The sequence below is a fragment of the Acipenser ruthenus genome, chromosome 20, assembly GCF_902713425.1.
Source record: "Acipenser ruthenus chromosome 20, fAciRut3.2 maternal haplotype, whole genome shotgun sequence".
Classification (NCBI taxonomy): domain Eukaryota; kingdom Metazoa; phylum Chordata; class Actinopteri; order Acipenseriformes; family Acipenseridae; genus Acipenser; species Acipenser ruthenus.
This window is the reverse complement of record NC_081208.1, coordinates 21,627,413-21,641,344: the sequence shown is the minus strand read 5'-3', so window position 1 is coordinate 21,641,344 and position 13,932 is coordinate 21,627,413. Positions and strand designations below refer to the sequence as shown.

At 38.7% G+C, this 13,932-nt stretch overlaps 1 protein-coding gene across 1 annotated transcript; it reads right to left on the bottom strand.

Annotated features, from left to right (window-relative positions):
* Positions 1–958: 958 nt before the first annotated feature.
* Positions 959–10,972, bottom strand: LOC117425440 (phosphatidylcholine-sterol acyltransferase-like). Its single transcript, XM_034042386.3, has 7 exons — positions 10,835–10,972; positions 7,569–7,722; positions 5,325–5,481; positions 4,408–4,523; positions 3,692–3,787; positions 2,623–2,847; positions 959–1,782 (listed from the first exon to the last, which is right to left on the bottom strand). The coding sequence occupies exons 2-7, from the start codon at positions 7,708–7,710 to the stop codon at positions 1,253–1,255; spliced, it is 1,266 nt and encodes a 421-aa protein (XP_033898277.2). The 5' UTR covers positions 7,711–7,722; positions 10,835–10,972; the 3' UTR covers positions 959–1,252.
* Between the last annotated feature and the right edge of the window lie 2,960 nt (positions 10,973–13,932).

The following is a 13,932-nucleotide window of genomic DNA, read 5'->3' as shown; positions in this document are numbered from 1 at the left end:
TGCATCTTCCAATTAGAGTACAGAGCTGCTCTGATATACAAGAACAATTGCCATGTACTACACTTGTGAGGCTTGCATTCAAGTATCCATTGTAAAAGTTTACCACAGTAAATGTGCACAGTAATTGTTCAGTTTTCCCATTCTTTTCCCAACATTTACAAGAGTTTACAATAGGTTGCCATATTGTTTAGTATGCTTTGTCATACATGCTTACCCATGTTTTCCCTGTGTTTTATTACTCTTTGCTTTTACTATGGGAACTTTTATAAGGGAACTGGGGTTTTAAAATGTTTAATTCTGCCAGTACCGGTTTTACTTTTCCTTATCTCTGAAGGTTCAACATTACGGCGCAGGCCTCACGTCCGTGTTTGTCTACAACTACTGGAAGTCTACCATGCTTTCTGCACTGTACAGAGAGACCCTCCCTTTGTAGAACTCTAGTTTACACATGCATGCCTTATCACTTTAAAAAAATGCTTTTTAGTGTTGTTCCTATATACAGATGTGTTTCAAAGTAAAATAAACCTGATTCTCAAAAGGTACAAGGCGGCAGTGTGCATTTTTACTAAAGCTTCTTTATTGATTATCACTCACGCCACAATCACAGCACAGTCGCTATCCCCAGGATTACGTGTGAATTATGGCAATTTTAAATGTCAGTTGAATTGCTTTCTTACAGTCCCTAACTATTGTATGGTGTTTGCAATCATTAGAAGTGGTTCTGGCTTCTGTTGTTCCAATATTAAGATATTGTCATTTTAATCTAAATCTGTCGATACCTGGTTTTGTGCTTGAAAAGAAAAATGTTAATAACTCAATATTGGTCAACAGGAAAAAGAACCATTGAGAATGATTACGAACATCCTAAAATGAAGTTCACACATGTGCTTTCCTGAATAAAGGAACCCACTCACATTTTGTCAACAATCCAGTCAAACCCTTACAGAAGAAGTACAGATTATGATGTGTACCTTTTATTTAGATTATTACCTATTAAACACTCAACAGTACTATATTAAAAAATACTGCAAATAATTAAATTACACCAATTACACCGTGTTGAACAGATCTTGCCATGCCAATAACTTCAAAAACACAGTAAAACTTATATTTCGACAAATGCTTTGACAAGTGATTTTATTGTTATTGTTTTTTAAATCATTCAAATAGGACCCTGTTATATGTTACTAGCCCCAATACTAATTATTTAAACAGTGGGGGTAGTTAGTTCTGGGGCAGGGTTGTTTGCTTATTAAGGACCTTCATAGTTCCCTTGCAGTATCTCCTGGATGTACGTAAGGCTAATGTTGGAAAAGACGATGTCCAGGTGAGCCGTGCCGTTCAGCTCAATGACGTGGACCGGCTCCTTCTGCTTTCCTACCCAGAGCTTGCACAGCTCCATGCTGCGGGAGCCGACAGTGTCATCCCCGTCATCGTACAGGATGTCCACGGGGTCCGCGTTCGGGAAGTTATCATCATAGATGTAGGTGACGGGGGTAGGCAACCCCGTGCCGTACATGCAGTACACTGCCACACCGGGAGGGGGCAGCCCTGCGAGGAGGTCCTTGGTATCATTCCACATGTACCAGCCGTCCTCGAAGTGGATGTCGTTGAAGAAGCGCTGGTAGTCCTGGTAGGTGTAGTTGTAGGTGGGTGTGGAGATGTAGACGTGGTCAGTCGGCCAGGCCAGGTCACTGGGGATCATCCAGGGGTTGGTGGTGGTCATTCGCTGCTCCTCTCGGATTTTGATGTTGGATACAAGCGGGATGCCGTCGTTTTCACCTGCAAAGTGAGGGCACGTGACAGCTATTACTCTTCTGGCAGTACATTGGACATTGCACAATGCAGACATTCAAGAAAATTTAATTCCTCTGTCCTGGTTTCTGTGCTGCACTTAAAGTATTGGTTAGGGATAACTAGGTCAACTCCTTTTAATGACTTTAATCATGCCCAACCCTAATTTGGCTTCTAAGATAAATAGATTAAGTTCTTTCAGCCTATTTTAGTAGCTCAGTCCTTTAAACTCTGGGATTAGCCTGGTTTTAATGTCTTGGTTTTTTATTAAGTGTGTGAAAACTGAGCCCTCTGCTGGGCACTTTTACCATTGCATCCTCACAACATACTGAGACTATTACCCATGGGTATGCCTGAAGGAGAAGAGCATGCTAAGTCTGTTGGGGAATTTAGTTCTCAGCTGTAGGTAGTCACAGGCGTCAGCCCCACAACTGTGCAACACAGAAACTATGAGGAATCATGATTCTCAACTCGACCCAAAGCAGATAATTTATTTTGGGGGGGGGGGGGGGGGGGGGGGTTCTGTTAATTAAATTATCTCCATTTATAATTAATTTAATTCCTGGGAATACAATATTACAGCCAATTAGTAAAATGTAAACACTTCTATTTAATCCCAACACAGTGGGTTACACGACTCCAGTATACAGAAGCTGGATGTGAAGTAAAAACCTTTGAGACTGACTCAATTCACCTCAGGGTTACAAGTTATGTCTTAAAAGGAGAAGTAGACAGTTATGGACTGAGCTTAACCAGGGACTTTAAAAAGACAGCTTCCCAGTGCTTCAGTGAAGTTATAACAAACCGTCCTGGCTGTTTATTACTCACCGGAAGCGAGGACCCTGAGCGGTTTGACGACCCCACCCCAGGGAGCCCCCAGTGAGATGAAGCCCTTGATGTAGAGATCCTTCCAGTCCTGAGACTGCTGGTTCAGGAAGTACAGGATGTAATTGCTGCCCATGCTGTGTCCAAGCAGGTAGACAGGTCTCTCATACTCCTTGTACATCTCCTCCACCAGGGCTTTCAGCTTCCCAAAGTACTCCTCCTGCTCATCTAGGAGCACAAGCCAGTTACACAGAGCTTGTCAGCCCCCATATATGATTATTTTATTATTATTATTATTATTATTATTATTATTATTATTATTATTATTATTTATTTCTTAGCAGACACCCTTATCCAGGGTGACTTACAATTGTTACAATATATCACATTATACATTATTTCACATTATATAGATATCACATTATTTTTTACATACAATTACCCATTTATACAGTTGGGTTTTTACTGGAGCAATCTAGGTAAAGGGGTCAAGGGTACAGCAGCAGTGTCCCCCACCTGGGATTGAACCCATGACCCTCCGGTCAAGAGTCCAGATCCCTAACCACTACTCTACACTGCTGTCCTTAATATTTAGTAGACCCTGATATTGATGTGATGCAACTTAAATGTCTCAATATCAGATGGAAGTGATGTCACAATGAAATTAGCTTTACAGTTAATTATTCTTAACTAATTATATATTATAAAAAATATAATTACAGGGTGCTGAGTTTCACCCACTCAAGATCAGAGTGGCCACTAAATATATTCTACTGCACTATGAACTGCATAGGGCATTGCACCTTACAATACAAACCCCAAGGAAAAAGCATTTAAAAAGTACTAAAAACAAGTGGTGTGGATTCTTTGCCAATATTACCCCTCTGAAACTCCTTACTTCCTAATTATCTTGGTAACCCTAAATATATCAAAACAGAACCTTTTACATTTAAAATTAGATTTGCTTTGAAAAGAAAATGGAGTAAATGTACTAAAAATGCCCTTATTCAATAAAGTGCAAAGCAGTGCCCACGTGTCATACTCCAGGTTGCTGTGTTCTGTTCATACTCACTGGGAGCAATTCTCCAGTCATAGGGAGCTGCTCGAATCGTTTCATTACGGACGTAGCCTGCGTTTACCAAGTGCTCCACCATTGTGTGGAGATACCCTGCAAGAGAAATGCATAGAGAAGTGATATACCAGATCAAAACCAACCACCATCTTATTTCTTCCTATCATTAGGATCCCCAGTGGCTCACTGTGTGGTGTAGGGGGAGATGTGATCAAGAGCATGCAGAGTCCAACTCGGTCTTGGCTGGGGAGGTTATGCATGTTTTTTGGATCAGCTGAGAGTCTATGAAACCTCTTTTTATAAATGGTGGGAACCCATAAGAAGTGCAGAACTGAGCTTTGGGCTTCCGTGGCCAAGGGAGGAAAACTAGCTGGGGCTGATTCCCTCAATGCACCACAGCGACACGACTAGACAGACAGACATACAAAGCTTGGCAGGCATCAAACAGAGCTCTCGTCTCCAGGGTTAAGTAGCTTGACAACATGCCCTGCTTTCGTCGGCATGTAAGAAGAGGTAATAAACATTTTAGAGTTTTTGATGGTGGATCCTGACTAATTCACAAAAATCCGTTTGTCCTACCTGGTTAAATAAAGATCTTTTCAATCATTAAACATGGTCAGACACGGTTCAGCTTTTATTACAGGAGTGAACTTCAGTGTGATCACTGGCACCTGTAAAACAGAACTCAGCACTAAACCCAATAGAAGGACACAAACCTGTTAATGTATTGGTGTCCAGAAATTCCACAGTGTATGTTTTCCCAAATCCTGGAACTCGGATTTCCACCCCTGGTGCATTGGATGTTTTGCGAGTTGTTCTGTTGTATGCTATTCTGAAACAGTATTATTATTATTATTATTATTATTATTATTATTATTATTATTATTATTATTAGTAGTAGTAGTAGTAGTAGTAGTAGTAGTAGTCGTAGTAGTAGTAGTAGTAGTAGTAGTCGTGGTAGTAGTCGTCGTAGTAGTAGTATTCATTGTGAGCTTCAGAGTTTAACAATTTGATTATCATTCTGTATCTAAAGTATGTCAATAAACTATAAACCTGCTGTCTGACATTGAAGAATGCACAACAATAAACAATAGTTTTTCAAATATTCTCATAAAAAGATTGAAATAAATTCGCTGAGGGATAAAATATCACACAAAATGTAATAATTCATCCTGAAGTAACCCTTTTAAATAAATACAACCTTTGTATTTACAGCAACGACAACACAAATGATTTGGAACAAATATTGCACAGTGGCCCTGATAAAGTAGGCCGCACACCGGTACTGGTCAAGTATAGTGGCACTACAATGAATTACTAGTGCGTGTTGTTTACCATTTTGTATATGAAAACATGAAAAGATTATCACTGTGTTACCAATACCCCCTTAGAACAGGACCAGCCTCTTTTTCATTCCTGCATATGATGAGCACTCGTATAGATGAGATTGTTTTGCGGTCATTTGTTCATCCTTAACTTCAAACATGTTTTAGCTTGTGCCATCATCTGTACCTTCTCTTAAAGGTTTTACTTATTAGTTCATGATAAAATGAACTCAAGACGCATATAGTTTACTTGAACCCCACCTCAAAAGTAATTAAGCTCCTTCCGTTATCTGTGTGAAAGAGCATACCTGATGTTATCGATCCAGCAGTCAATCCCTATAGGCATAAACATGTTGAGGTCGATCCAGATGGTGAAGAAATCCTCCGTCTTGCTGTAGCAGAGCCAGTGCACCAGATCGATCTTGTCAATCCTTGCCTCCAACTGGTTCCCCAGATTGCCAGGCACTGACCGAACGGGAAGGGGGGGGGGGGGGTGCAAGTTTATGACATCATATGAACCATCTTTTAATTGTGTCTAATCCAGCGTGATCACATTGTATTCTATACACATCAGTAGATGCCATTCCCAGCTACCTGACTTCAGCTTCTCTGCACAGATCTGTGGAATCTGCTTCACGCCCTGCTGAGGGCCACAATTACAGTGCTCTTTGAAAAGTTCTAAGGTATACGTTAGAACACAAGAATATAAGTAAAGTCTTAACACACCATTTGCCCCTGCAAGGGGTATCTAATTTAAGACTGTAATTAGTTTTTGAACATTTCTAATGTGCTAGATCTACTTTACCTGGTAGGCTTTTACATGCTTTCTGCCTTCTGTTATTCACATTATATACCCTTCAGCGACTGCCAACACTGGCAGTGTTACATTTCATTGTTATGCAGTTAAAAACTGGGGCTATGTATGGAATAACCCAGTAGCAGAGCCGATTTGAGACTGCCAAATTAATTGCAAAGAGCTGGATTCAAACACAGGTCTCCAGAGGTGAAAGGCATGAAAATGTCCACTCATTTTCTAAAAGGAAAAACCAAAATTCATCTGATCTTTAATCTGCCTCAAAAGAAAAGTTCATTCTTCCTGTGGTGTTGGAACCAGTATATCACAGGAGAGAGAGAGAGAGAGAGAGAGAGAGAGAGAGAGAGAGAGAGAGAGAGAGAGAGAGAGAGAGAGAGAGAGCATTCTCATCTCCTTGTGCAATCATACCAAATACATCCATCAGAGATAGCTATTTGTTCAGGTCAGGAGTTACAACTAGAATACAACAAAGCAATGCAATGTTTCCAGATAGTTCCTACAGTACACTCAGGTTCAATATATGCACCAACATGAGTGGTACCAGTTTTTGCACCATTGCACTAATTTTGACAGTAAAATGAAGTACAAACATCCCTCTCTGCATTTCTTAAATATATCATATTTGGGGGTACCACTGCACTTGGGATGAACTACTTGTTAAACTGGGACAATCTGTTTAGGGCTACCAAGATATTTAATGAGCAAGGGGTAAAACAGACAACCCCACCCCTGTTGTTTACCTGTCCCACTGTTTATTGGAGGTTAGTGTATTTTCAGATATAGCAGTGTGAATTTCTATGAATGTGTACCCATTCATTCAGATTCTTACAAGGCAGCTTTACAAGGTATTTCCATGTTTCTGTAAAGGCATCAAGTTGCTTCCTGGTTAATTCAGGAATCTTCCTTTAAAATGTACCCTGTCATTTGAATTAATTGAGATGCTGTGCTGGAGCAACTTTCAGTGTGATCCTGCCCAAATGGAAACACATGACCGCAGTGTTAACAACAGGTTTCAGAGGATGCTTCTGCCAAGAACATAATTATTGTTGATCATATTATTATCAATATTATCATATTATCATACAGCTTGCTTTACCCAGCTGATCCGATATTGTAGAGCTATACTAGGCTGTAAACTATATAAAGGGTAATTAGGATATGGAAAAATAAAACATCAAAGTAGGTAATGCAAGCATTGCAGATGAAACTCATATGATCTCTTTTAGAATACTGAAGACCAGTTCATTGCACATAAAACTGAAAACATGACTACCTACCTCATCTGGAGTGCCCCTATCTAATACAAAGTAAAAGTGTCTGTATCTGAGTAAGATTTCTGCCTCTAATTCAATTAGAAAAGTTCAAACTTGGTTCATTTTTGTCTTGGTTATGGAAGTATGTGCTGAAGGAGTGGCTACATTCAGCTTTATCCAAGTCTGACAGATCTGCTTTTGTGAATGAAACTGACTTTCAACAGCAGCTTCTCTATATAACAGAATGTCAAGGATGCCATTGCAAGACAATTTAATGAGCCATGTGAAAGACAGAACATTTTGCAATTGCTTAATAAATTAGCATTTTTGACCCTGCACAAAACAAACAGCATTCATTATGAAATTTCATTCACTGTTCTTGTCAAACTGGAAAGTGGCCCTTAGCGTGCCTATGCCATGATAGCATCCCCCAACCCTACTACCGGAAAAAGCCCCAGTCCATCAGCCCCTGTGGGGAGACTCACCGAGAATGAGGGGGGCTGTGTCATTCCTCTTGGGGCCCACAGGCTCGGGGCTGGGAGGGAAGAGGACATTGAAAAGCCAGAACTGCGAGGAAGGCTGGAGGAAGAGGAGCAGCAGGGCCAGCGTAGGGCAGTGGCCTGTCATCGTAATGGCTCTCTGTCAATGTGGAGTGAAGAGCTAACAGCTCACTTATATGAGGTCAAAGTCTTCACAGCAAACACCCTCATTCTTCCAGAGCCCCCACCCTCCCAGAGAACAACACACAAAGCTGGGGTTTCTGGTTGAAGTCCTACTTTGCATTGATCTATAAATAACTGCTTGATGATATACACTGCTCTCAGACAAGTGCAGATGCAAGTTAATAAATGCAGGATGATGAAGAGTTGCATTTACACAAGATTTGAAATGAGAAATCTGTTCCACAAGTGCAGTGCTACCCCAAATATTATCAATTTACTTTCAATGCAGTACGACCGGATGGGATATTTGTAAGGTTTTGTGCAGAGACACCTGTCAAGACTGGTATCACACTGAATGCCTCACTTGTCTTTGCAGTCACTATTACTGAATCACAACCAAATATTCCACTCCCAGTCATTCTGAGTTTATTCTTATAATTTACTGAGTTGTTTTAAATAGTATTATGGGATCTTTAATGTCTGCAAAGTGGGAAGCGTACCTCAGCTTTAATGTCTCCAAATAACAACACCCTCAACAGCACTAATTAAACCTATATACAAGAAATTATACAATTTAATACAGATATTACTATAACTCTAAAATCCAACATCACAACACACTATTCCATGTAGACCAATGAGAACCTAACCACTGTTTTCATGACCTATTGATTCTAACAGACTATTTGTACTCATTTGTAAACCAACCTTAGCAAATATTAACTTGTTGGAATTAGCAAGCATGATAAGAGAATCAGACAGACAATTCAAACTGAGCAATTGGTTCACTGTGTGACCTTGGAAGAAAATCAGACAGCACCAGTATTACTTCTTGGGTTTCTGACCAGTCGGTAAAGGGTTTGTGAGCTAATAGGGTTTCATGTGTTCAAGAAATAATTTAAATTGCACTGAGACTAAATATGTTTTACATATATTATTTATTTATATATGTACAATATGCGTCAGTCTAAAATGATTTACTACAAATGTCGTGTTTTTCAATTGCAGTGCCTGATTTATTTATTTATTTTTTAAATTACAAATATTATTATTATTTTAAAATTCACATCTTAAGTGTCATTTCTATGCATTAAATTACCTTTCCACTGAGGGCATCAATGACCATATACTGACAGTGGTCAGAACTATTGAGCACGTGCATAATTCAAATGTAATTGTAGGGTAAGTAAGTAGGAAACACCATATGAAACCTAAAATGCAACTTGCTAATTATTGTTAATTATTTAAAATATTGAATTTAAGTTTAAAGATGTATTTGTAATCGTTACATCAATTAAAGTACACAATAAGTCCATCCATTTCGTGAGTCTTGCTTTGATTCGGGGTCCCAACTCCAAGCTTTCTCTATGGTCGTATTTCCCAACGTGATCTGCCATGGGCAGCAGTGTGGAGTAGTGGTTAGGGCTCTGGACTCTTGACTGGAGGGTCGTCGGTTCAATCCCCAGTGGTGGACACTTCTGCTGTACCCTTGAGCAAGGTACTTTACCTAGATTGCTCCAGTTAAAACCCACCTGTATAAATTGGTAATTGTATGTAAAAATAATGTGATATCTTGTATCAATTGTAAGTCGCTCTGGATTAGGGCGTCTGCTAAGAAATAATATAATGGGAGCCGTGTGTAAACATCCACAGCAGCAGCAGAGGGAGCTGTTTCCAGGCATTGGAATTGGTAAATTTACTATATTTAAATAATTTTGAATTAGGTTTTAATAACTTAGTATTTTTTTTAACCTTGTTGCAATGATTAAGTGTATTTATTTATTTATTTATTTATTTTTAAAACGTGTTTTATAACTTTGCGAAGACGGTGGCATTTCTAACATATTTTATATTATACAATTCAATATAAATATTTCATTTAATTAGGTTATATATTTTTTTTACCGTTTTTGAAATTTCGTTTCCATACAGAAAGCATTTTTTTGTATTATATTATGCAAAAAACATACAATAAAATATAGCTAATTGTTCAAATGAAATTTACATGTTGTCAAAGTGCATTGACTTCTTAGTACCAACGATTTATTCAATTGTCCACCACCTTTTTATTTGTGTGTGTGCACTGGCTTTATACCATCCACATATTTAGATGGAAATATCTATCTATCTATCTGTCTAGCTATGTAAATATGTGGCTGATGAATTACTGCATATTTAAAAAAAATACAGAAACGCTGCATGGAAAGAGGTATGTCTCTGAGACAAGGGTGAGGGTAAGTGCAACCTGAGAAAGAGTTTGCTATTTTGCTAATGGGCATAAGTCTGGAACACAGGTTCAGAGGGAAATGTATGAGAATTTGGGTTTTTGCATAGTCCAGTTAGTCCCCATACTGTGAATGCTGGCCATGGTCCCTCCCTTTGGTAATACAATATTGACACCTGGTTAATTGAACTATAGTTGTGTGGACTATCTTGGAAACCACTGTCTGGTTTGCTTAATCTAGGCATGGACTTGTTTTTTTGCAAATACAAATTACTTTATTTCAAATGCAAGCAGTACAATTCCTGAAAAAACAATACAAATAAAAAATGAAGGTCTGTATTATATCACGTTTTCACTTTTCACGTACTCTTTATCCATATATTTGCTCTGCACACACTTTTAAACTCGGGAGACGTTTAGGAGGACAGAGATGTTTAAAAACTCCTAGTGGTTTATGTTCAAGCACTGGATGAGCTGTGTGTCCATACAACCTTCGTTTAATCAAGAGAATCACACAAGACTTTATTTTGAAGTTTTTACGAATCAGAGCGATTTCAGTGCTCCTTCAGTTTATTAAAATGCTTTTAATATTGGATTGGTAGATTGCGCATATCACCAGAATCCCATCAGGTAATAACAACTAGTCTAGAGGTATTACAAGCTTAGCATTAATACTTCAAAACAATAATACAGTTATATGTATTATTTGCAGCCCTCAGGCTGGCTGAGCGAAAAGCTGACAGCACCCACTGCTATATTTTAGCACATTCAATACATCACCCTCTTAATACTAAAACATAAGTTTCCATACCTTATAGCAATGCATTCAATACATGTGAGATATAATGATCACATATTCCCTTACCTTCCAGTAACAAGGAAGTGTGGTTTGAACAAAAAGAAAAGAACTGTCTTCAAAAGGCAGATAATTCTAAGTTCTGATCAACCAGCAATTAGCTCTATACGGAAGTCTGCAGAGGAAGGACCACGTCACCTTGCCAGGCTGAGAAGTGGTAATGGTGGTCTTACTAGGATCTGCCATGGGTTTTTATAGGATTTTTGCCCCATTGAAAGCAATGAGAAACCCCTATTAAATCCAATCATCAATCTATGTAGACAGCTATTATCTTTTTGGCAAATAGTAATCTCTAAAAAATCTGGCTAACTCTTCAGACTTAATTGGAGTTATATGCCAACAAATTAAAGGTATAACACCTGTTCAAAACACTGGCCCATGATCTCATCTACTCATTTCTGACCCCTCCTTCATCTTAAAAGTTTTGTGAAGCAGAGTTCACAAGATCCTTGCTACCTTGAATCACTACTTTTTATATGTGCATTACAAAGAAAAGAATGTTGTTTGAATATGGTTTTGAACAATGGTTTGTATAGGGTTACTACCAGTGGAAAGTCTAACTGTTTTTATTTGAGTTAAAAGGCTATAGTATTTCTTTCACATTAGACCATAACAGCCTTTCTTCAGTTTGAACTGAACTTGCCCTATTATTCTTTAGTTGTACACAATCCAGCTGAAACCAGCTCGCTTGAGACATCTCTTCCTTTGCCAATTTTAGCATTGATAAATGTTTTTAGTAACATTCCCTATTTCTACACCTGTACCTTGCGTGCTTCTTTCTGCCAGGCAACTAATTATTTTTAATATATATTGGAATAGGTCAATTTCTATTCTAACCTCCCTTCTTCTAAGACGAGAAGGTATTTCTCCGCATTAATTCTGGCCTCGGCGCCATAAGTTTATTGATAAGAGGATCCCCGCTTTTCGTGCCAAGAATACCTCTCTGTACCAAGCAATGATCTTTCCAAAGACAGGTTTATAAAAAGTTCAGGAATACAGGTTACATAGAGTTTACTTTTCTAAAACCTTTCAAAGTTACTTTTCATTGTTATTTCAAATATAACATCTTATTTTCTGCATTATTTTCAGCTCGGGGCTAGATTTAAGTATTCTTTATTCTTTATTAACTAAGACTTTCTTTAACAACTAAGACTCCCTAACCATATTCTTTTCATTATTTAAAAGGCAGTGTACTGACTTTTTCAGGTCCTTATAGTTTTCCCTTTTTTCTTTTTAGAAACTGCTAGCCCTTGTTATCACAACAGTTTATACTATTTAAAGCAAACATATTAACACACATCTACTTAGTACAGCAACATTTTACATTCAAACTGAAATGTGTTCAACAGAGACTTGGCACTCAATTCTGGAGCCGTGCCTCTCTTGATAAGGGACTGCCTGAGGCTAGCAGTTTACCAGGCAGTGCTAGTTGCTACTATATGGGGTTACATAGAAAGTATACATAGTATTTTTACAATATTTCTTACAGACTAAAGATTAGTAAGCACTACTTCTAGTTACATTACATATCATTTTATCAATACATGTCATTTTTAAATTATCCAGTCCATGTCCAGCAGATCTGCACGTTCCCAGCAGGTTTCAAAGTCTGTGTCAGGTTCAGCTCGAGTGGGTTCTGCAAAGACCACCACAGGCCCTTTAATCCAGCGTCTCGCATCACAGGTGTGGGCTGCCATGGTCCGGACTTTATACCTACAAGACACTTGTACACGCTTAATAGAGACACCTTTCTCACATTCCATTTTGCCCAGATGTGCCCATTTTACCAAGTGACTGCATTTACAGTCCATGCATTACATTGCTTGGATGTACATTCAAGTGAGAGAAAGATATCCCCTCAGAATCTTTACACTCAAACAAGATTCGACAGTGTTTGACTAGGTGACTGCAGGCCGGACATGGCTTGGGCCCTGTCAGGGGTGATTCACCTCTGCACCTGTCATGGCATACCTTTACGAGGTATGCCATCCATCCAGAACACAGTAGGAGGCCAAAACTCACTGTTCTTCATATCAGCGGGCACCCAACATCTGTTTTGCTCTACATCATCAGTGGACAGACTTAATATAACTGATCCCCCTATCGACCCGGTGAGTGTGTGGGATTACACTAGAACAAGCTGCTTCTACAAAGCGATGTGACTTGTTTAATGAACTTTAGTATGTTGCAATGTTTCGGGGTGTGGATGCATGTTATGCTTGGAGTTCTCTGCCTATCTGAGCGCTATTTTCTTGCAGCAGAAAGACAGCATAGTTTTACAAAAAAAAATATTATGAGGCCAGTTGAAATGTACTTCATGGGCCGCATGTATCTGTGGAAACTGGGTATAAACTGCAAACAGCCTCAGATGAAGGCATATTGTATAGCATCTTTACAATTAGAGCCAGTGTTCAGGCATAGAAGCTGAGATTGTGTAAAATATAGCATCCTTACAGTATGTGCAAAAGCATTGTTATAGCAGAAAGCCCTGTAATTAGGTTAAAATGTTGAAAGAAACATGAACCATCTAAAATAAGATGGCTTATACAGTACTATCAAAGATAGTGGCTGTAATTGAGTTTAATTCTTGTGCTGCTTTCCAGATAGCAGTTTTATGAAAAAAAGGCAGTGCCCTTAATGCAAGGGGCAGTGGCTGAGCTAGAGAATAACAAAAAAATCCTAAATGCAGCATATCCTTATGGTGGATCTGAAGTTTTTCAGAACGATTATTTTCTGATAAATCTATTGCCCATGATGACCAATGATGTGTGATATAAGTTTAAAAATATATTTCTGCAATAAGGACAACACGGGACGCAGCAAAGGTACCATAATGTTTTTCTTTCTAATTTTGCAGGGTGTTCTGTAAGTGCACACAATTACATATTCATCAAAGGTTGAACCGCAAAGAAAAACTGCTGCTGCAAAGTCGCTAACAGCATTGCGCATGTTTAATACATTTCACCATAGACTTCCAACTCATTTGCAACTGGTTTGAGACTATTGCGACAGGCGCAACACTTTGGTATTATTTTTCAATGCACCTGGAATGTCTTTTTTATACTCTTGTTGGGAGATGTATGTTACTTTTGTGTACTTTGAAAATG

Bases quoted from the DNA above. Each gene is read 5' to 3' on its own strand.
- LOC117425440 (XM_034042386.3), bottom strand. From the start codon at position 7,710: ATGACAGGCCACTGCCCTACGCTGGCCCTGCTGCTCCTCTTCCTCCAG. The intron at 5,482-7,568 runs GTGAGTCTCCCC...CCGTTCGGTCAG, and splicing joins CACAGCCCCCCTCATTCTCG to TGCCTGGCAATCTGGGGAAC. The intron at 4,524-5,324 runs GTATGCTCTTTC...ATACTGTTTCAG, and splicing joins TGCTGGATCGATAACATCAG to AATAGCATACAACAGAACAA.